At 41.5% G+C, this 25,013-nt stretch overlaps 1 protein-coding gene across 2 annotated transcripts in view; it reads right to left on the reverse strand.

Moving 5' to 3' along the window:
* Positions 1–24,642, reverse strand: part of ARID5B (AT-rich interaction domain 5B) — a 177,853-nt gene extending 153,211 nt beyond the window's left edge. The window contains exons 1-2 of one of the 2 annotated variants that reach the window (XM_059662612.1): positions 24,488–24,642; positions 23,794–24,048 (exon numbers count right to left, since the gene is read on the reverse strand). In XM_059662612.1, coding sequence (XP_059518595.1) covers positions 23,794–24,048; positions 24,488–24,508 — 276 coding nt within the window. In that variant the 5' untranslated portion in view covers positions 24,509–24,642. Of the gene's footprint in view, positions 1–22,710; positions 23,017–23,793; positions 24,049–24,487 lie in introns of those variants that run through there. The other variant, XM_059662611.1, reaches the window with a different exon arrangement.
* Between the last annotated feature and the right edge of the window lie 371 nt (positions 24,643–25,013).

Here is a 25,013-nt window from a genome sequence, read left to right on the forward strand (position 1 = left end):
TGCTGTTAATTAATTTATTATTGCCATTCTAGTATGTATTTAGTAGTTTCTCAGCATGTTTTAAATTCCCATTTCCCTAATGACCAGTGAAGCTGAACATCCTTGCAGGTGCTAATTTACCATATGTATACCCTTTTTGGTTAAGTGGGTGTCTAAGTTTTTGCCCATTTTTAAAATTAGGTTGTTTGTTTCCTTGCCATTGAGTTTTGAGGGTTCTTGTACTTTCTGGATACAAGTCTTTCATCAGATATGTGGTTTGAAAATATCTTCTTCCAATTTGTAGACTTGTGTTTTCATTCTTTTTAGTGTCTTTCACAAAGATAAAGTTTTAAATTTGATCAAGTCCATTGGTCAGTTTTTTCTTCTATGGATTGTGGTTTTGCTGTTATGTCTATGAGCTCTTTGCCTAATATCAGGTCATGAAGAATTTCTTCTATGTTTTCTTCCAAAAGTTTCATAGTTCCACATTTAAAAGTATAATCCATTTTGACTTAATTTGGTATAAGGTGTGAGGGTCAGCTTGACATTCCTTTTTTTTTTTTTTTGCATATGGATGTTATATTATTTTTAAATGAATTAATAAGTATTTTAATTCATTTCTCATTTTAATTCTAACATATTAAATATCAATAGAGTAACCCACAAGCGCCTCAATAATTTTAGTGTGAAGGATCTTGAGTCCAAAAACTTTGAGAACCACTGTACTGTATCATTAAACCAAGGCCTTTTCTTTTCTTTTATTGTTTTTGTTGTTGTTGTTTGTTTGTTTTGTTTTTGTTAATCCTCACCTGAGGATATTTTTCCATTAGAATGGAAGGGAGGGAGAGATACAGAGAGAGAAACATCCATGTGAGACACATCCATTGGTTACCTCCCACATGCGCCCTGACCACCTAGGGCCCAAGGCCATTTCTTATTCATTTTCCTTGACCTCTTAGTAGCATTTGGTAATGAACAGCTCTACCCTGAAATGAAACTCTTCCTCTTATTGAGAACTGTGAAGAGTCTGAGATTTTACTCTACTTTCAAACTTACCCAGTTGCCACATTTTCATGGACAGTGGCAAAGGACACAGGACTCTTCGTCATTGACAAAGGATGGTTTACAGCAAATAGCTGTAGTCAAAGTATCAGCTTTTGTGTTGGCTCCTTAACACCCACTTTCCAAAAGGAGATGGAAAGAGGGCTAGATAATACCTGTGTATACAGTAGGGGGCATTATAGGAGAAGGACCCTGAATGTAGGGAACCCAAATCTTTAACATTCGTCAGTAAGCATGCCTGCCCTTTGTTCCAGAGGAAGACACTTGCTCTGTCTTTCAGGATGTTTGTTCACTAAACAAATAAACATCCTTCAAAAACAGTCCAGAGCAAAGGCAGTCAGTGGCTCTTCTCACAAGATGTGCAGATATTCAAGGGATCCTTGGAGAAGAACACCTATCCAACACCTACCACAGTTGTATTTCTTTGCTTTGTTCAATATCCCTTCCTCCTTATTCACTTTCCCTACTGGAAAAATGTAGGAAACATATATACTTAGATGCAGTCTGGGTCCAGGTCTTCTTTCTCTGCAAAACATTCCTTGAAGAAATCATTTTCCCTGGGAATTCTAATGTTCACCTGTTAGCCCATGGCTACATTCTACAGTTTAGTTCCCAAAATTCCTTTAGACTCCAGTCCCCTGTTGCCAATTTGGATGTCTCAGAGTCAGCTCAAGCTCAATGGAATTGCACAGCTCATTTGGCTTATGTGTAAGAAAACATCTTAGTTGACACAGGGGAATTTAACACTCCCCAACTGTGGCTAACTTTTCCCTAATATCTATTCTTTCTTTCTTCTTGATAATAAACTGCTAAATTGCTGGGTACAGAATAAAGGCACCATTTCCTTGCAGCCACGTGACCAAGTTCAAATCACTAGGATATGAGTAGTAGTAATGTGTGAAACTTCAGGCCATGCCCTTCTCTATAACACCATGTAGTTACACAATCACAGATCATTGCTGAGGAGAGCAATACTCAGATGTGTGAATAGAGTCCAAATGACAATAAACACATAAGCCTAATATCAGAGGGGTTACAGGGAGGAGGGGGGGGACAAAAACAGGAAAACACAGCATATTCACCTCAATTTCCCCTGGATTTTAAAAATGTTCTTTGTAGTAGTTAAAATGTGGTAAATGTTGGGAACATAAAACACATCCATTGGGGATGTTAGCTACATAAATTGTAAAACCAAAATAATTGTCCAATTGGTTCCATAAGATTCTGAAATTTTCATCCAGATAGAGGCTACAGATGAAAAAAAAAATTAAGTGTCAACTTTTAGAAAGACCACTGGCAACCATATCAGCTAGTGCCCTAACCAAAGGACTCAGGCAAGGGGAAGAAAATGCCACCATTGGTCCTGGCTGGTTTGGCCACCCCCTTGCTTTCAAGCCTCCCTCAGATACCTGTTATTCAAGGCACCTTTTCGTGTGCCCCATCACTGTTCCTGTTCCACATTAGTGTGTTCTGCTAATAGGATAGCTACAGAGTGAGTAAAAAGGTTTCATTCTATAGGCACATAGCTTCCTATCAGAGGTCCAAAAAAGTCAGGCAAAACAGATGGTAATGTGGATCCACAAGATGAAACTTTAACTGGTCACTGGTGAAATGAGAAAAATGAAGACAATGCAGCGAGCATTTCATGAAACGAAATTTTCTGGATTTCATGAATTATCCTTGTATCAGTTTGGATCCCAATAGGAAATAAATGGAATGATCATTCAAGAAGGGTTTACAGAGAGACTAATGACAAAGGTGTTGGTGGGATGTAAAACAACCATACGAGACAGATAGTATAGCTAATAGCAGTTCAGCTACCACTGCTCCTAAGCCAAAGGGTCAAAAGTGAGAGGGGTGGTTACCAAGATCAGAACAGATCCTTCTACTAGTAGCAGTGACTCTTCCTTAGAGGGACACCATCAGCCTGGAGTAACCTCACAGGAAAGAACAGGGAATAAATACCTGCCCTCACTCTCCTCCCTCTCATCTCTATGGCTGAACCCCACTGGAAGCCACAGGGCTCAGGTGTTCTGTTAATGGTGCCTACACAGGTCAGCCTTCCAGGGCAGAGCAGAGAGAAGGGAGCCACACTGATCTGGAGGGGCCCTCTGCACCCTCTTTCCATTTAAGACTTTACTCTCCTCCTTTTATCTGGTGTTATCATTTTTTCCCTCTGAAATGAGGATGGCAATAGAAGTTAGTAGTTGTTGTTTTTCTAATATCCTTACCAGGCAAAATAAAATGATACCAACACTAAGGTGGTCCCCGACCTGGGAATTGCTGTTCTTATTGTCTGTGACATAATGTTAAATCTTTGCTAGGCATCAGTATTTGATGCTGAATTGCACAATTCTGCCTTCTATAGTAAATACCTGAATTACAGAGACTTTTTAGAGGCAAGTAGCTTTAACTTGTGCTTCTCTTATATTTTCCAGAGAGCCGTGGGCCATGCTGGGCCTAAAGCATGCAAAAAATACCTATTTTAATTGTACACGGTCTCTGGATGTTTCATGCTGGGGGAAAATAAGGGATACTGAGAAAGCACTGGCTTCTGAGGCTGATAGGTCCAGGCTCAAATGCAGCTCTACCATGTTTAATGCCCCTGTGACATCATCTTGCCAAAGTCTCATCTTAAACAAAGCGGGGAATAGTATAAAAGAACCCATTCTCATAGGGTAGTTCAGATGTTGTTGTTAGAGTACACTTGTCAGCACAGAGTAGGCATCCAAGAAACAATGGCTATTACTAATGTTATGTAATATCACTTGAACTAAAAATCAAGGAATAAGAGTGAGTGGTATTCTGATGACACCTATGAGTAACTGTGAATTCCTACCTCTTCCTTTTAAAAAAAATGCTTGATTTTAGAGAGAGGGAAAGAGAGAGAGAGAGAGAGAGAGAGAGAGAGAGAGAGAGAGAGAAACATCAACCTGTTGCTTCCTGCATGCACCCAGACAGGGGATCGAATCTGCAACCTAGGTATGTGCCCTGACCAGGAATTGAACCCACCACCTTTCATTTTTTTTAAAAATATATTTTATTGCTTTTTTACAGAGAGGAAGGGAGAGGGATAGAGAGTTAGAAACATCAATGAGAGAGAAACATCGATCAGCTGCCTACTGGGGATATGCCCGCAACCAAGGTACATGCCCTTGACCAGAATCGAACCTGGGACCCTTCAGTCTGCAGGCCGACACTCTATCCACTGAGCCAAACCGGTGGCTCACCACCTTTTAATGTATGGGACAATGTTCCAACCAACTGAGCCACACCAGCCAGGGCAACCTACCTCTTTTCTGTCTGGGAACAATAATATCCCTGTAGCTCCTGCTGGGTACCACGAAAGGAAAGTTGTGCCAAAAGCTATCAAGAATGTCTGGGTTTCTGAGTCGTTCTCCTCAGCTCTCAGGAATACAGTGGCAGAAACTCTGAGATGCTTTAATTTACTCAGACACTAATCTATGAATTTAACAGACATTACTTCACCTAATCCCTACAAGGACTCGCTGAGTGTTCTCAGGCCCATTTTAGAGAGGAGAAAACTGAAGTGGAACCAGAAGCCAGCTTTGGTTGCATCATTATCTTTCTGGGAAATTGGTCTCTTAAGCCCTTTCAGTAGTAACACTTGACCCCACTGCCACCCAGGGACACAGAACATTCCCCTAATTCCCTCCCATTTCCTGGGATGCATGGGATTTAAAGTCATTTTGCAACAAAAGGAGTTTTAATTTGTTAGCTTGTATTGTGTTTTTGTCCCAAAGTAAAGACTACAAAAATCAGCATTCATGAGCCAGTTAAAAATGTGAAGAATTTTCTGTTGTCTGAGTGATGAAGATATCCTCTCAAGTATGCACTGAGGTTTAATTTGACTCCCTTAACATGATCAAATGGATTTGCCATGGAGGCTCATTAGCGTATTGGGTTCCAATTTCCCAAGCCAGCCCCTTCTCTTCCAACCTTTTCTCCCCACCCACACCAGGCATTTGGGTGAAGCTTGTGACTCAGTGGATTTTGGAAATCCTTCCTGGCATGAGTAGAGGGAGTAAGCAAACGGAAGACTGCTCTGAGGCGCGATTTGTCAAATGTAATGCAATCATCCTTCTTGGTATCGCCAAAGGCATTTGCGTATCAAACAAGTAATTCAAAAATCCTAAATATTTTATGTTCCTAAATACATTTTTAATACACGCTAATCTAAAACCTGTTAGGCTGCAGCCTGCTCCCCTGACCAGAAGCCCATCTCTAAAGAAAGCACCAGAGCCCTAGCAGGTCTGGCTCAGTGGATAGAGCGTTGGCTTGCTGACCGAGGGTCCCAGGTTTGATTCTGGCCAAGGGCTCAATCCCTAGTAGGGGGCGTGCAGGAGGCAGCCAATTAATGATTCTCTCTCATCATTGATGTTTCTATCTCTATCTCCCTCTCCCTTCCTTTCTGAAAGCAATAAAAATATATTTTTAAAAAAAAGGAAAGAAAGAAAGCATCAGAAACAGCCTCTCATTAATTCCCAGTTCCATTTCTTTCCTTTTGGGTTTACCATGCATGTAGCAGAAAAGCTCCCTAAAATTAAAACCAATATACACAGAAAGCGAAAAAATACATCTCAGAGTCCTAGATATTTTCTCTCTAGATAGGCAAGCATTTGCTATGTATAGAGATGCCTTAAGTCAATGGTTGAACCTGCCCATCTTCCTTTGACCCAGTGAACACGGTGTTAACTCCACAATCTGTGTGTTTTTTTTTTAACTACGTTTAGGTTGCCATAATAAAAACCCATTACACTTAGCTCCGGCTATTAAAACCTAAGCAAAAAATGATTAATAAGACCCATTCTGGTGTTTACGCTCAGAGTTATCGATAAGAACATTCTATAAAAGCAAAAACAGTAACCCAAAGTCCCACAGTCAACCACCACCCAACCCAGATGTTCTAATATGCTGACACCCAACCATTACTTTCACATGCCTTGATCTTTTTTTTAACGTAGTTTTACAAATATATGGCACGCTGTCCAGACATGCAGTCCAGCAGGGCCCACATTCCACAAAGACCCTAAAAGGAAGAAGAAAACTTTTGCTCTGTTGGTATATGAAAATCATGGTGGAAGCCCTCTGAATTCTTCAAGGTTATTGGTGATCTGGAATGGCATCGTGATCTATCGCTGTCATTAATAGAAGGACAATATTCACAGAAAATCACTGAAAGTCTCATGCCTATTGAGAACACTTTAAAGTAGAAACCAAGTAAATCTCGTTTTGTGTAGCCTCTATTTAAACATAAACATATGATTTAGACATGCTCTTTCTTGTTAAACATTTATTTTTTGCTCTGTTCGCTTAGCACAGTTCACATTATTATCCTCACATGTACAATGGCAGAGGAATAATTTGAGACACACAGCTTTATTTAATAATGTAATTATCCTATATTGGATTACTTAAAGGGGCTTTGTATTTTTAAGTTCTAGTTTTCCTACACTGGTGATATGCTCTGTCGCGGTAAATGATTCAGGCTTCAATCAAAAGCCCTACACTCAATTTAGAAAAATACTGAGTATTTATGAATAAGTCAGGATTAATGCAAGAGCCAATTTGCAACCACAGTTGGTGACCTTTCTATTCCTATTCAAAGACTGTGATGTGGAGGCCAACACAGAGGACAGACCCAAGACTCCAACTCTTTTGCCACCTCAGGGAGGTTGCATAAACCAGAGCACAAAGCCTAAGCTTCCTTCAAGGTAAGCTTTTTAAAGGCAGGGCTGAAACTTGCATTGCCATCCATGCCTTCGACCAGAGATCGAACCCACAACCGTAGCCTATGAGAAAAAGCTCTAACCAACTGAGCAACCTGGCCAGGGCTGCTACCTGGCATTCTAAACAAAAATTGCAGGAGAAAATATGGAAGGAGTTACCTCTGCCACTTTTAAGGGGGTATTCATAAGCTGAGCTTCATCCAATGTTGTTGTCAAGAGGGATTTTGTTCTAGCTATTCTCAGTGGTCGGCAAACTGCTGCTCGCGAGCCACATGCAGCTCTTTGGCCCCTTGAGTGTGGCTCTTCCTAAGCCTTAGGAGTACCCTAATTAAGTTAATAACGATGTACCTACCTATATAGTTTAAGTTTAAAAAATTTGGCTCTCAAAAGAAATTTGATATTTGGCTCTGCTAACGAGTTTGCCGACCACTGCCCTAACTCAACTCCATCTGATCCAACTGACTCTGCTCTGTGCCAGGACCACCCATGGAGAGATAAGGACGAGTAAGATACTGGTACTGCCCTTCAGAAACACACAGGGCCCAGGGTCTCCTGTTCCTTGCTTAGATTATGAAGGTAATACTCATTCTAGACCTTTGTCAGAAAATCCATTCACTCTTTCTTTCTTAATGTTCTGAGCATCTGCTCTGAGCTGGGCCAGGCATGAGGAATAGCTGGGGAAGAAGCCCCTGACCCATGGGCACCAGTAAACAGTACACAATAGCCCTCAGCTAAATGTGAGTTATATAATGAAGAATAAGTGTCATAAGTGATTTCATTCATTCAAAAACTATTTATTGAGCACTAAATATATATCAGGCATTGGGGTTGTAGTCAGGAATAAAACAGACAAATTCCTACTTTCCTGGAGCCTACAGTCATGATATGTGTGTGTCTGTTTTAGGGGAGATGGCAGAAGAGCCAGATAACAAAGTCTGAAGGAAAAAAATTAGAAGAGGCAATAAAAGGTAGGCAAGGGGTGTACCTGGGGATTGTTTTAAATCCAGCAGTCAGAGAAGGTCTCTCTGCTGAGACCCTAAGGGCAGGAGCTGGCAAGGTTAAGACCAGAGAGGGAAGAAGAGAGGTGGGGGAAGAACACAGGACATTGCATGCAGAGGGAAGGGAGTATACAAAGGCACTAGAGGAAACTAGTGCATTGTCAAAGTCAAGATTAAAAGAAAAACACACACAACTTGCCCGATGCATAGGTCTTGTAGCTGATGCATGCCTCTAAATTTGAATCCAGACTCCTATTCTCCAAGTTTGTACTAAGGTCACCCCATAAATCAATTTCCATGATTAAAAATTGGCCAGAATCTACTTAATGCCATCTTCTTCTCAAACTTTTAATGTCTACATATGACTATCTTGAGCACTTTGTTAAAAACCAATTTGCATCCTCCCTGAAAGAGAAATAGTTGAGTTTCCTAATGAAACAGCTAATTTCCACAGAATTTAAAGGCTGGCCAATGGGCCAGCTATTCCCTGACATATGCACAAGGTTGAAGGGTGGCTAGGGAAATATCATCTCCTGTTGATGCATTCATTAGAAACGCAAACTGCGACATCAATCCCTTTCATCTAGATGTTTAGGTCTCCTTTACTTGGATATATGGAAACTTGATATTATTTAATAAAATGAGCATACTTTTCAGGTTGGGAGAGGCAAAATAACATAGAATCTTACTAAATAAGGCTAACTTTATGTTTTATCTCCTCTAAGCAACTAGAGGGAGAGGGGCTACTCTAATTCATCTTTTTATCACTCCCATAGTTCCTTGTATATACTAATAAATATTGGTTGACTTGAACTGGAAGTTTATAGTCAAAAGTCCTATATTTAGAAATAGAAATGTTATGATTTTTCAAGAGCCCCAAGCCTCATCTCTCTTTTCCCACCTTTCAATACCCATTTTACCCTTGACACAGCTGACCACTTAGAACTCTGTTGCCTATAAGCACAATCTATAGGTTTTGTAGACATACTTCCTCCAATCCTCATGGCCAAGATCCAGGTAAAGGCTTATTTTTGCTTAAAAATCAAGGGGCACAGGGGAGGGGGTGCGCACAAGCAGAAAACAGCCTTTAAAAATTAAGACCAAAAAATATCGAGGCAACTAAAATATCTCAATATTCTGACATGCTGAGAATGTTTTCACTCCATTGCTTTGCGGGGTCATTTAAGGAATTTGGGGGTCAGGAGTGATTTGCACACCTGCTTAGCGGTCTATTGAATTACTGATCTGGTAACATCAAAAATGTGGAGTGAGAAACAGGACCTATACAGTAAAGATAAAAGCAAAACAAAACAAAACAGAGCCGGTTGATCATTTTTAAAAGACACTGCCATTTACATGATTCATACAATTTGCATTAGGAAAAACATCTTTAGCCTTTTTACTAGAATCTTCTTTATGCTTGCCCAGGTAGTTGGGGTGCATGCTCACAACCCATTACATTGCTGATGAACACACATTCAGCAGCCAGGAGCACAGAACACAATGAGACTGTGATGGAGGATATTCACAAGAAACAGGACAGAACAGGTTATTTCACTTAAGATCTACAGAATTCAATTATTTTCTATATTTATAGCCCATGTACACCAGAATTGAGAATAATTTGGCAAAGAGACTGAGTATTGCAGCAGTATTTTCATCTGAATTCTAGTAATCTGATATACACTGTGGGATTAACCCAAAGCAAAAGGATTTAATGGCCCAGCAGGCAGTCTATTTTGAGATCCTTCTTCTAAGATCCCCCCAGCCATTTTGGCTGGGACCCTTCCATTTATATCCTTTTGCTGATGCATTTTGCTTTTGTGAAAGATCCCCATGTTATACATCTTAAAGGAGCTGGTCTCGGATACACTCCCTGCCGCCATCACCAACAGAAGAGGAGAAGAAGGAGATGACAAGGGGGTGAAACAAATTTTCAAGTTAGGAGTGCTCTGAAGAAGAGGGAATAGGAGAGGCTTTGAAAAAGTGAAGAGAAAATGAGGGCGTTTAAAGTAAGTGTGTACAGTCAGCTCAACAACAGGTTTCCTGGAAGTTGCATCATGAGAGGGGAGGGACCTGGGGAGCACCGGGTTGAAGTTCTTTGGCATACGGATATCAAACATCTGAAATGCAGATTTTTGTCTCCCGACTCCATCCTTCTCCCATCTCATTTTATTTTGTTGTGGCTGATGCAAGAGATGCCCCCTAAAGTTCCTTTCAGATCTAAATGGAACCGAACACAATGGGTTTGAGGGTGACCCCTTCACAGTGACTGGAAACCTCCAACATAAATCAAAAACTTTCTGGAGAACCAGGAAGCTTAACTTCACATAAATTAATAGTTTAGTTAGTTATTGTTTTTCAAATAATAGTTAGTACTTCAATGACTCAATAAATTACTTATTATGCAATATAAAAGTCTACGACCATGAGAGGCTTCAATGCGCCAATAAAGTTAGGATTAGGGCCGATAACTAGCATCAGCTAAAGACCTGGGGTAAACCAGGCTGTGGTTTGGTGCTCTATCCAGTGATGGCGAACCTATAACACGCGTGTCAGAGGTGACACGCGAACTCATTTTTTTGGTTGATTTTTCTTTGTTATGGCATTTAAATATATAAAATAAAATATAAAAAATATAAATCTTTGTTTTACTATGGTTGCAAATATCAAAAAATTTCTATATGTGACACGGCACCAGGGTTAAGTTAGGGTTTTTCAAAATGCTGACACGCCGAGCTCAAAAGGTTTGCCACCACTGCTCTATGCTCATGTAAATCTCACTTGATATTCACAGTCCAGCAAGCTTAACCCATTTTACAGATAAGAAGACTGAGACTCCAGAGAAATGAAGTTGACCAGTATGACATAGTCGTAGAGCTGCTAACCGGCGGAGTAAATATTCACACTTGGTTCTATCAAGCTTCAAGACTAAGAGTTTATATTCTAATTAGAAAAAGAAAAGACACGTTAAATTATTAATCAGCACTACCTTCCGATTAGAGGCCAATCTTCTAAACCTGACCTGATGGATTCCTTGAGGTCTGGCCTCAGTCTTATTTTCCACTAGACCCCTGCCCTCTTGTTGAATGCAGGCCACATTTCCAGTATTATGTCCTTCCTATTTGCCTATGGATTCTTCTGCCTAGGATTTCCCCCTTTCTCCCCCTCATTCTTCAAACACCTCCACCCATGAAAGTCCTAGTTCAAGGGTGGGCAACCTTTTTGTGAGTACGCGCCAAAACCAGCAAAATCTCTGACTCAAAATTCTTCTGTGTGCCAACCCTAATTTTTTGAGAACATGTTACGCCTACTTGATATCTCTTAAGGTGTACGTATGTGAAGAACCTTGAAGAAATAATAAAATTCATTTGAGCGACAAAAACACAGTATACGATGATGACACATTTATTTTTTAATGTATACATGTACACCGATAGTCCGACAGAAAACTTTATGACTCCATTTGATATTATCAGTGGGACTTTTGCTGCTGTATCACTGATAACAGATTTTACATCAGGTTTATATTTCGTGACCTTCAGAGATATGCACGAGCTACTACTTTCATCCATCAGGCTACTCCTATTATGAGACTTAACAAAATTCATCACTGAGAACAAAGATTCACAAGCGTATGTGGATGAAACCAAAACACTGGTCGGATCTAGGAAGGCAGGGAGAGTTAAGGCAGAGGCATAGAAATTGCTCTTCCCCTCTCTCGTCAATCCATGTCTATGGTCTTTAAGATAACTTATTATGTAAAATTACTTATTTATCTAAGATGCACCTACACTGAATTTATCTGAAAAATAAAAAAGTTGATATTAAGAAAAAAATTGTAAATGGAAGATTATAAGAGAGGGTTTCGTGTGCCAGCAAAAGTTACTGGCGTGCCATGTTTGGCACGCGTGCCAGGGGTTGCCCACCCCTGTCCTAGTTGGTTTCAAGAGCCTGTTTACAAGCTCCTCTTCTCCGGGACACCTTCAGCATGGCTTACAAGCCACCTTCCTACTCACATACTTCTTTCCACATCTCAGTCTCTGGACTCTCCTCCGTGAGGCCCGCCTGAGGGCCCTAGAACAGAAACCCGCTTTCCTTGCACATCCTTTCTTTCTGTCCCTCCAAACTCTGGGACTTGCACTAGACAGAACTGTGAAGAGCTTCGTCTGCTCGGCTGCCCGGCTGCCCCTTCTCCTTTCTTTGCTGCCCCTTCAGGACCAACAGGCTCCTGTTGCTCTATTTACAGAAAGTGAGCCAGATAATGAGAAAATTTTAAAACTGTAATAATCCAAAGCTTTGCCCTCAAAACTGTAAGGTAGCCTGTGGGCCACAGCTAGACTGAAGACGTTTTGTTTGACCGACCAAGTGGCGTGCTGTTGTTTATCTAACTGGATTGAATTATCAACTAAATTCACACAGAAATATGGATTTCTGGCACTTCTCTGGAAAAATGGAAAGATTTGGCAATTCTGGATGACATTTCTGACCATATCATCTCATAGTATTATTGCTATGAGAAATAAATAAAAGGTCACATATGAAGCTATTTTTAGACCAGAGGTCAGGCAATCATTTTTCTGTGAAGAGCCAAAATGTTAGGCTCTGTGTGTCTGCTGCTACTATAATGTGAAGGTGGTCAGAGACAAATTGTGAACAACTGGGCTTGGCTGTGTGCTAATAAAACTTTATTTACAAAACAGGCAGCAGGCCAGATTTGGCCTAAAGGCCTTGCTGACCTCTATTTTCTACCATCTCCTTAGCCAGACAATGTAAATCAGCTCTGAAGATGCTATCTAGGTGTCTCAATGACATCTAGGTACAACCAGTCGGCACCAGAAGGCATCTGTGATCTGTTTACTGAATTCACCAAGATTAGGCTCAGCCCAGAAATCATGCTGAAGGGAGACTGCTCCCACTTCCACATCTTGCCAAAGGACCTCTTCCCAATCTTCACCAGAATGTCTTTAGACCTAAGTTCAAACATTATTTCTTCTAGAATGCCTCCACAGACCTTCCCAATGAGATCAGACACCCCATCATAGGTCTCTGTATTTTCTCTTCATCACAGTGACCGCATCACAAAAATCAACCATTTATTTGTGATAGTTTGATTAATCATGTGTGTGCTCCCCACCCAAAGGCAGTTCCATGAAGGCAGGATCTGCCAGGTTTCCCACCTCTGTCTCTCCAGGGCCAGTGCTGGCCTGCACACAGAAGGTGCTCGGGAGGGACTGGGCCTGAGCACACTCTCTTGAAAAATGTGCAAGAGGCACCGTGTGCCTGCTGCGGGAGTCATGGGATTCAAAGAGCCCCTTCAAACATTTCATTACACAAGTGCACAGAATTATTACTGATTTATCTGTGTATCAGTCAACTGCCGATGTGACTGCAAGTTCCTAGAGAGCAGGATGGAGGCTTTCAAGAACCAGACGCTGAATAAATAAAGAACTAAAAGAAGCCTGAAGGTGCTGGGTTCTAGTTCTAATCATCACTCACTAGCTCTGAGCACATGGCCAACATTAGTCTCTGCATCTATGAAATAAAGGGTGCGGGACCCATTCTCTTCCATCTCTCTGATCTTGTAAATCATGAGTCTATTAAGATGCCCAAGGCAAATTAGACAAGAGCATTTTCCTGAGACCACCGTGGCAAGTCTTCTTGATCATCTTTATTAACAATCTCTGGCCATTCATGCCTAAAAACAAATGTACCTGTGCAGATGGCAGAGCCAGAGGCACCAACTGCACCCGTGAATATGCCGACTTCCAAGCCAGGATATCTCAGAGAATGCTATAAGCAACCTTCCCTGCCTTGGTGCATGGCCGTGGTCTTCATTCTCCAATGCAAATTTCCAACCGGAACAAAGCCAGCCCAAGTTGGGTAGTCAGAGAAGAAAAACAACTAAACTGGGCCTGGCATTGAGGAAAGCCTGAGGACAAGATAAAGAGTGACGAGATGTTTATTCTCTGGTACAAGATCTGACTCGTTTCCTTTTTTTCAATGGTACTCTGAGCTGAGCTCAAACTAGATGATGGCAAGCAACGCTCAGACCAAAGGGAAGAGAGTATTCTGTCAAAATGATTTCTATCTCCATTGCTCCACTGGGGGGTTAGGACAGGTCTAGTGACAAATAACTGGATGGTAATTTGGACTGTTTTCTCTGTAGCATGCAAGGCTTCCCTTATAGGGGCTAAAACAACCAAAAATCCAACCAACACCCCTCCCCCCCCACACACGCACACTATATGTATACACATATACCCACTGTAATATATATCTACATATACTTATTTAAAAACATATTCCTCCCTTAAAAAACTATACAGAATTAGCAAGTTTAAATTATTCGCACTTAGTTCTTCTTTGTCTCCAGTTATACAGTGTTCTTTTGTGCTGGTAAAACAACATGTGCTTTAATTAGCAAATATCTGTAAATAATTTACTTGCTTTTCAAATACAACAGAACAATGGGGTCAATTTTCACATACATTTACCCAGCATGCACCCTGGGTCTTAAGCCAGACTCTCCCATTGTTCAATAACTATATCAAGCTGTCCAAGTCTTCCTGGCCTCCTTGGTGGAGTGGACGGGTGGGGGTAGGGGGCTGGAAACCCAAGTTCCAGTAGCAACATCCTATTTTGAAAGACCCCAGAAGACAAGCTAAAACAAACTCTTATGATCTCTAACCCTGGAGCCTTCTGCAAGGAATGTGGAAGCGTGCCAAGAGCAAAGGGCACTGGAGTAATGTCTGTGGGATGTAGGCGCTCTGAGCCCGCCCCCCCCCAATACCCCTCACCCTGGACAGTGTGAGCCCCAAAACACAAGGTGTAATGTATGAGGCCTATGACTCACACAGAACCCCGTCTAGACTTTGCAGGGTTAAAACTGGGCGCTGCACATGCAGTGCAAAGAAAGATGTTAAATCAAATGAGAATGACTGCTCCAGGACTGGAGGCACTATTATTTTGAATAAGATTGAAAAGGCCAGAAAAAGCAATTCAAAAACATTTCAATTATGTATTTCCCAGAACTACATCTTTGAGCAGCTAATGCAAATGTTACCACCACAATAAAACTTCTTCCCACATAAAAGCATATAAAACAGGTTGAACAGCATATACTTTATATATCATATGCATATTTTTGACTATTAATAAAAAATTCAAAATCTATGTATGCTTTACTCTCCTAAGCAATACAATAATTATGATTAAGGGACAGGCAGCACAAAAAGAGCCAATTTATCTTACTCGTGCTCAGGAATACTATTGTGTAACTAAGCAACTAAAGACAAAATATGGTCTAATTAATTCACTCCTATGCTTATTTAAAAGACACAATTAGAACATTTTTATTTTCCAGCCTGCACAGTAGTTCAACATGCTTGAGGGTGTAGAAAGCAAAGCCTATTATTCTCAAAGACAAGAGTTTAATGTTTAGTGCCACTGATCGGGCTGGAACTCAACTGTGGGAAGGAGGGGGTGTGTTTCCCAGCTGGGCTGTACTTGGAGTCATGAGAGCGGAAAAAGGTAGGGGGAAAGATGTTTATGGGGCCACTAGATTAACTAGCAACACGTTGCCTCCACCCCCTGTTTTTCTCACTATGGCACATGGGTGGAGATGGGACTGTGAGCTTGATGGTCACTTGGGCAAGGACACACAGCACTGTAGGACTATTTATGCAGCCAAAAAGATTCTACAGAAAATTCATGCAATTAAACCACCCATCCTCGCCTGGGTGGTAAATGTCAAATCTCCATCTTTAACGCTGCTAACAGTGCATCTGATTTTAAAAGCAGAATTAATTTACGCAAGTATGTGCTGGGAGATTGATGCCATTAGCATGATTCTAAAGAACCATTTCAATAATAATCATCATCTGCACATTTGAAATGTGTTGTCAATACAGACATTCACAGCCCAGGATGTGAGCCATGCTCTCTAAAGGCTAAGACCCTGGTTCTAATCTCTAGCAAGATGGAGAAGAACACAGTGTGGCTGCAAAAAGCAATCCTTGTGCGAGGGAGTTATATATGGAAACAGAGTTTTTAAGAAATGCTGGATCCATGACCACATTTATGAGAGGCAATTGAATCCTTAAACCAACAATCGATAAATTTGTTTTAAATTCCCTTAAAAGCCAAGCCAACGGGTAATCACTAGCTACAATATTATTCTGAGTAGAAGATGGCAAATATCCAACTACCCTGGCTATAAAAAAAAATGACAAGCAAATGCATTTGATTCAAGCAATTATATTCTGGATATTGGTTGAAACTAGACTTTGATAAATGAGCTTGAGTCATGTATCACTAGATGCCACTATGAACAATGGTATGCTTTATTAATAATTAATAACGAAGTATTTACATGTATGGACTCATGTACTTCATAAAAATAACATTTCCTTAGTATGTGCCTGACATTCTAAATGTCAAGAGAGACTATTGCTTACAATTTTGACTCACTATCAAACAGTTTAAGGCAATCAGTCTGAAGAACATGCTGGCTCATAGGAACTGCCAACCAACACTCAGGTGAGGAGTGGCTCTTCTTTCCGAAAGTCTAGTCTTTTTATAGATTGCCAGCCCAAAGCCCTGACATTTTAGGGGCTGATGGCTGGAGATTGGAAAAGCACTCAAAGAGAGAGAGAGAGAGAGAGAGAGAGAGAGAGAGAGAGAGAGAGAGAGAGAGAGAGAGATGCTGGCTCTAGCCTGATCATTCAGTCCCAAATATTTACTAATTTCTCTGGTAGGCTTCTGAAAAACAACAACCACCTTCTCACTTTTTTTCACATCCCATGATGCAAAATGACTATGGACTTTAGAAGAGAAAGAAGAAAGGAAAGTGTGAGATGGAGTGCTGGAGCTGGCCCACATATGAATGACTGATCATAGACCCCCTGCCAGAAAGAAATTGGACCAAACTTAAAGAAAGCAGGCTGTGGGAAGAAGGCATTTTAATTATTTTGTTAGTCATTCAATAAATACTCAGTGAGTAGCACTGAATACTGTGGAGGGACCAAGAAGTTAAAAAGGTACAACCCTCTGCTTCTGAGAACAGCACTATAGGGAAGGCAAAGGGAAAGAACACAGACAAGCATTTATTCAATGCACAGTCCATGGGAGGTTAAAAGCCACAGTGGAACTGTAAGCTCCCTGAGGGCATGGGTTTCTGTCTGTCTTGATCACTGCTGTATCCCAAGGGCCTAGTACAGGCTCTGGCACAAACCAGGTGCTCTATAAATATGCATGGAATGAATGAGACTTCACAGATGAAGATATCGCTTCCTAGTTTCTGGAAAGACCTTGAAAGGCTACAAATAGTGACTTTAGTTAATCTCCCACTTTAACTAGGGAACACAAAGAGTCTGACAGCTTTTCTGTGACCACTATCATCCATGGGGCTAGGCTATGAGCTCTTTGAGGGCTGGGGACATTCTCCTTTATCTCTATATCCTATAGTCCAGCACATACTAGGTCTTCAACCACACCTGAGGAGCTAAATACATTATTTTTCCAAAAACATGCAGATAGTGAGTCTTCCTTTGAATGCATACTGGTTGTATTATCAGCATAATTCACCGACATGTGATACAGCATCTTATATTGCTTTTACATTTTAAAAAACTCATCTCTCCATCAAGATTGATGAACTTATTTTGTTTTGCATCTGTCTCTGTACTTGGAGAGCACTGAGCATTCAACAAGTAGTTTTTTATTAACTCAAGATAGATGATACCAACATTGGCTAGAGGTAGGATCTTCATCATACAAAATATAACTTCTTACTAGCCTACTGGCTCTCATATGTTAACATCCTAGATCCAATGTCGAAATACAGTTTTGTATTTGTAAATGTTTTTGACATAGTAATGTTAAATTATTTCTTAAATTACTGGATCTTGCTTCAAACTCAAGTAGGAAAGAGAAATAGGTACACAGTCACATTCCTTATTTTGGATTAACCCCATAGGTCAGCAAACTTTCTGTAAGGGACCAAATAGTAAATGTTTTCCACTGTGTGGGCCATATGGTCACTGTCACAACTACTCAACTCTGCCTCTGTAGTCTGAGAGCAGCTATAAACAATACATAAACAAATGAGTCTGACTATGTTCCAATAAAACTTTATTTACAAAAACAGAGAGTGGACCAGATTTGACCCTCAGGCATTATTAGTCTGCTAATTCGTGTCACTATCCAATAAATTCTCTCCATATAACTCATTAGTTCTCACCCTAGTACTAAAGACTCTGCCTGTCAGAGAGTAAATATATTCCTTCTCTTAAAATCACTACTGAAAGTAAATAATAACTATTATAGCTCCATCTATAATTAGCTGAGCTATCCTGTAGAAGTACTATGTTGCCAGGCTCTTTTCATTATTATTTCTAACTAGAGGCCTGGTGCATGAAAATTCCTGCAGTGGGTATGGGGGTGGTGCCTTAGCCTGGCCTGTGCCCTCTGGCAGCCTGGGAGCCCTTGGGGGGTGTCCAACTGCGGCTTAGGGCCTAAGCCATAGTCGGACATCCTTAGCACTATGAAGGCTGGGGAGGAGGCTGGAGAGGCTCCCACCACCGCCGCTGCACTTGCAGCCATCAGCCCAGCTTCTGGCTGAGCAGAGCTCCCCCTGTGGGAACGCACTGGTCACCGGGGGTAGCTCCTGCGTTGAGCGTCTGCCCCTGGTGGTCAGTGCGTGTCATAGCCACCAGTCCTTCTGCCTCAGGGTCAATTTACATATTGCCCTTTTATTATATAGGATTCTTTCATCAAAGTAGAGATCATTGAATTCATTTTCGAGAAGAAGAAACTGAGGCTCAAATTAAAGAAAATGTCCAAGGCTAATGAGGTCACTGAAGAGGCTCAGAAATCTCTAAAAACTCAGCCACATGGATACAGACCAGAGACTGAATGACCATTCACACTTAGAGCAAGGCCAATCCAGCACCTCCTAGATTTCAGAATGTGTCTACCTAACCCCAGTTGTGATACAATCAGTCAATATTTTTTAAAATCCAGTTGTCAGCATTCATCAATACTAAAATGTAAATCCTTATGGAGCCTTTTATTTTGGTAACACAACTAAACCCACCATATAGGTGAAAGCCAACCTGATTTGGGGGGATCTGAATTAGCTACATATTCTAGCAAACTAACCTAGATGCCATCCTTTCAGAGAAAAGTTTTCTTTAGGAGGGTCTGTGTTAGTGATTTCAAACTTCAATGACAACAATAACACTAATGTTAATGAAAACAATAATGACATTATTGAAAAATCTACTATGTGCCAACCTCCATTGTAAGCACTTTACATGTATTAACTTGTTTAAATCTTTCAAATAATCCTAAGAAGTAGGTACTATATTCCCATTTTATGGAAGAGAAAACTGAGGCACAGGAAGTTTAAAATTTGCCCAAGATCACACAGCTAGAGTGAAACTGTTTAAAAAGCAGAATCCCGGACCCCAATTCCAGAGATTCTAATTGAGTAAATTTAATTTTTAAAATTTTTAAATTTAGTTGGAGAGAGGAAGGGGGAGATAGATAGATAGATAGATAGATCAATTTGTCCTACTTATTTATGGATCCGTTGGTTGATCCTTGTATGTATCCTGATGGGGGATCGAATCCACAACCTTGGCATATGGGGATGATGCTCTAACCAACTGAGTTACTCGGCCAGGGCTTTGAGCTAATTTCAATAGCTGGCTCCAGAGTATGCATTTTAAACTGTTTTTAACCCATGGTGAGGCTGAGAATCAAATCACTTTTAGAAATCCTGCCTCTGTGCCAGAATCTATAATGCCCAAATGTGCTTGATCTTGACGCCCGGACATCATTAGTTTACTCATGTACACTCACTGTTGCAGATTACCAGCAAACCTTACAGAATTCAGCCATGGACTGTCAGGCTGAAATCCATGCTTGCACATCCACCTATTTTAAGAGGGTATATTGCCAATAGATCAAGCACTTGGCAATTTGAAAATGAATGTAATCAGAAGTTATACCCAGTAACAGAACCAATTACCCGCCTACTTTGCCATTTTCCTCCTCTGAAGAGCTACTGGCTGAATGTGGCAATTGTGGGTAATTACTGAAGACACTTCACTCTTGCATATGGCCTTGCTATTCACTTTCATGATCATTTAAAACATGATTAGGCCCAGGAAACTCCACATAGACATAAATATTATTATGTTTATTGTTTATAAATTAAAAATATCTAGAATAAAGGTCACCATAATCATAACTCTTTTCTATTTATTTAAGGAATTTACAGTGTATATAGTACTTTTGCCAATACGATGCCTCTTCATATAACAATCCACAGTCAACCTTATTATTGCTCCCATTTTGTTGCTGAAAAAACTGAGGCTCAGAGTGTTTATGATTATTCAATAATCATATAAATAGTAAGTTGCAGAATCAAGATGTGACTCTTTCTGGAAGTAAATGAAGGCAGCAATGTATATAAGCATGCAACTCATTATCATAATTATTAAAACTAATAATAAAGTATTAATGGTTATTAATAGTGTTATTAAAATGTAACTGTTCTTGTTATAGACCACTGGCTAGAATTAGCTGAACTTTATAGAATAAAAATGGTTCTGCCACCTAAATATCTGGTGACCTTTGGCAAAGCTGATTAACCAGTCATAGTTCAAAATGTTTAAGAAATTGTTCACATTAGTACGCACTTCTAGAACATAATCTGATGTACTCAAGCTCTGGTTTCAGTGGAAAAATAAAAAACCAGCCCTAACGCTTAAAAAGGCCTAGTTTCTAGCCCGGCAACCTTTGACAAACCATATAAACTCCGCAAGCTTTTGTCTACATCTGTAAAATGGGCAAACACAATCCTGCCTATCCAGCCTCATACAACTATTACAAAGGTCAGTAAGAAAATAGCCGTCAGAAAAGCCCTTTGCCGATCATAGCAAAAGCACACAGGGATGCTATTTGTCATCTCTGCACAATGAAAATTTTCCTGCTTTTAGAACTGACGTATTTACACTTCAAGAAATCATAAAAAGACAGACTGGTTCTCTTAAGCCAAAAAAGCATACTGAGTCCTGGCTGTCCTTTCGAAATGGATGCTGATGTCAGCTCAATCAGGAAATTATTAACCTCCATTTGGTTACTTAAAATAAACTGTACTGGCTGATTAAATGTGCTGAACATTCTCTCCAAGTAACAATGCACATCACCAAGAAACCTTTCTCTTTCAGTTATACGTTGCAAATGGCAAATGCATCATTCAAAACTATTCAAAATCCATAATAAAAATCATTTCACTGTATATAAACAAGTTAATGGGGTAAGTGAAAACAAAGCAAATTTCTTAATGAGAGGGCCCTGTTGCCCCCTCTAGGTGCCAGCAGTAAGTGCTGGTTTCTGTAGGCTCTCCTCCAGAGGCGGCTGCTGCTATTCTGCTAATGAATGACTAACTTAGGCCAGGGGGAAAATGACATCACCCGGGTGGAAAACCGATCTGCATTGGGAAACTTTCTACCTGCTTTACATTTGTCATAATTATTTTGCACAATGCAGCCTGCATTTGCATAATTTTGAGGCGTGTCATTATCTCAATTGAAAATTGTTTTAATATGGCTGAATAATTCACAATGACATCAGCCCAAGTCCTAATGAAATATACAAGTATAATCATACAGCTAATTACCAGCCGTGTTAGCATTAAAAAACAAATCATGCATAATATTAGACGATGTATATGCAGCTGAGGATTATAAATAGAGCCATCTCCCTCCCCAAATCCCCTAGAGTTTACTTTTAAATGGCAAGATTAATTTTCTCAGGTATGGCTTATATAGCAGTAACAAAATACACAGATCATTACAATGGTTCCCTTTCATTTTCCCATAATGAACAATATTTTTTTAAAACCGTGTATTTAAAAATACATCTATTTAATATCAGCAGTTCTAACAGATGCAACCTTCCGCTAAAATTATTGGCTTTTATTCTTAAATCAGAATTCACTATTTAATTACACCAACAGAAATTAAAACCGGGCCAAGTGGGGTCTTTAAAATTTTTTCCAATTTCAATTCAAAAATAAAAAAAAAAAGTGACCACAAAATATCCCATAAAACACTGAATAATTTCCTTCTGGGTTTAGTCAGAAGTCTATTAGGCACCAGCTCTTTTCTGGATATTTAATCCTTCCCTTTTCCAGATCACAGGCCATGTTGAAGTAATAAATTTGAAAAGCAAATAAGAAATCAGGAGGGGGGGGGGGCGGGGGAGGAGGAAGACAGCTGCGCAGGAAAGTTGGGTCTGGGGAGGGGTCGAGCTAGACCTCGGGAGGGGGAAAGAGCTCAACCTGTTGGTAGGTTGCAGGATTTTTCACAGCATTTGCAAACAACACCTTTATAAAACTGCAGGCAGACGTCGGGAAACGTGAACATTTAAAACCCTAAGCTGGCCCTGGAGGGCGGGGGGTGAGGGGGGGGAAGGGGGAGGTGTTCTGAGAGGAGGGCGGGGCTTATTCTCGAAGAGGCAGATCTCGGAGGGAGAACGTTCTTGACGAACTCCGGTAATTAACCGGCAATGCCCACTGATGGGTAATTCGATCCTGGAGAGAGGGAGTGGACTGGTGATGCCAAAAGTACCATCCACTCCATCCGACCACGGAATTCTGGAAGGACTGGCAGGCAGCTCCCAGCTCCGGGCGGAGTTACACGGGGAACCATTCATTTAACAAAAAGATCCTTACACCTACCTCGAAAGCTCGAGAGCCTGGCACAGAGCTAGCTGCCCTCAAAAGTCTCAGTTTGATTACCCTGCTCTCGCCTGGGCAACACAAAGCCTTGCCAGGCGGCGCTGCGCCCTTCCTCCCCGCCGCACCGTGGGCACACACTCCCCAAAATAGTTCCCCGGGTAGGTACCAGGGCGCGGAGGTCGGTCAGCGGACACCGGGAGCTCGCAGAACTGCGGGCACAGAGCAAAGGACAGAGCCCGAGGGAGGCGACCGCCCCGGCGCCGGGTGACAGCGGGCTCACCTCGGCGTTCTCCCGGGAGCGCGGCGAGCGCCCCCGCGGCCGCCCAGAAACGTGCCGGGGAGGCTCGGCCCTCCGCACCCTCCCCAGGAGCGCCGTCTGGGCACCGAGGACGCCGAGCCCACGGGGGCCAGTGGGCGAGCACACACCCCTGCCCTTCCCGGTCCCCGTCCCACACATCCCCACAGATTGCGCTGGAAGACGTCCACTTGGCGTGGAGTAATTGGAAACCAGAACATCAAATGGCTTGTCCGAGGGGGAGGGGGTGGGGGCGAGAGATAGTTGTTAATGCTTAACGTGTTTGTGCCGGTTACACGACCGCTTTGAAATCCGCCCGGGCAGATCTGCAAGTTATTTGAATGTATTATTCCAGTACCTGTCATTTATCACTTTATTCAACACGTCTTTGCCAACTCAATAGCTTTTGATCTCACTCTGCCTCCATTTCGTAATTTCCGCCCTCTTAAACATATCAAATACTTACTTACCCCCCCCCAAAAAAACATAAAAAAACGTGAACAATATCGAAACCCACCGAAAGAAACCCACCCAGCCCCGACCGAGCCAGACGCGAAGGTACGTTTTCAAAAGGCAAAAAAAAAAAAAAAAATTATACATATATAAAAAGCTTGTGATGTTTAGGGGGCAGTAGCAGGAAAGCGAACACACACACACACACACGCACACACACACACACACGCACACACACACATATCCTTGAACAAAACCCTTCTCGAACAAGTTATCTGATCTTGACTAAAATCAGCAGTTGGATCCTCTTTGTAAAGCTGACAGCCAAACTCTGACAATGGCAAAATACTCGAGCCCCAGCTAGTGGCGCTACCCCTTTAAAAAAGGAGTCGATCCTGCTCGCCTGCAGAAGTGAATACAGTATTTTCAAGCTTGCCCTGTAATAAGCATTACGAGGGGGAAATAATAAAGAAAGAAGAGAGGGAGATATAAGTTTACCACCTCGCCATGGTCGCTATTTCTGCCCTGGGGAGTATCTTCTGGGAGGAAATAAAGTTTAGAGCTGGATAAAAGTTGCCGGCTGGTCCTCTCTTCCCACAACAGCTGGAGCTCCGCTATGCAAATCGGATCCTTTGGCGTACATCTTACAAAGAAAAAGTCGCCAAGGGACAGAATTCTTGGTTTGCCTTCAAGGTGGAATTGAAAAGCCTTGTAGAAAATGTAAGGTCCGTGCAAGCCACACGGTGAGCCGACCCACTGCAGGGGGGGAAAAAAAAAGCACCAAATAAATAATGTAGCCATCAGAGCACAAACATCTATTTCCAGACACATTTACACACAGACATCCACACTCTCAATACAGAAGAGCCATCAGATATAAAGCTGGGTGTAAAAATAATAGAGCCCACAAATTTTCTGCTTCCCTTAAAAAATTTTAAAAAAAAACCTCCGCCCCCCCCCCCCCCACCGCCACCTCTCCCTACTTCTCCATCGGAGGCGGTAAAATTACATTATGTATGTATGATCAGTGCAGGGATTTTTTTAAACAATAAAAATGATTTGGGGGGATGCAGAGGGTAAAAGTTTGGTGAAAAGTTTGTGGGGGGTGTGGGTGGGTGTAGAGGTGTGGGTGAGCTGGGGGGCTGGGGGGTTCCGGGGGGTGCCGGGATCGGAGGAGCGGAGGAGAGCGAAATACCTGGAGTGAGTTGGGCTCCATCTCGACGTTCTGAATTGATTGAACTCAACATTCTCTCCAAACTTGTTGGCTTGAATGGATTGCATCAGGTCCTGGCAGGGAAAAACATTCTCTGTCTTCAGCCGGCGTAATGTCTCAATATAAAACTGAGTTCTTGCCTCCCCTTCGGCACCAAAATGATTGAAAATATGTCCTAATATTTCTCTGACGACTCAATTTTAAGCTCCTGTCAGAACTGTGCAGGATTCCCTCCCAATGTAGGTTGATCAAATTCATAACCGGGAGAAAGGCTCCGTCCGATCTCGGCGGGAAGCGGATGGATCAAGGCAAAAAACATATAGGAAGGTCTGTAAAAATAAAATCCACCCCAAAACTGTGTGACGATGAGATCTCCCTCTGCCCCATCTCCCTTGCCTATGGGTGTCGGCTGATGAGATTTTTGGAGGAGACGAGAGTTGACGAGCTCCGCCGTGCATCTGACAGGACCTGCTTGTATATATCTAATATAAAGAACATTTCCTGCAGA

This window comes from Myotis daubentonii, chromosome 13, assembly GCF_963259705.1.
Source record: "Myotis daubentonii chromosome 13, mMyoDau2.1, whole genome shotgun sequence".
Taxonomy (NCBI): Eukaryota; Metazoa; Chordata; class Mammalia; order Chiroptera; family Vespertilionidae; genus Myotis; species Myotis daubentonii.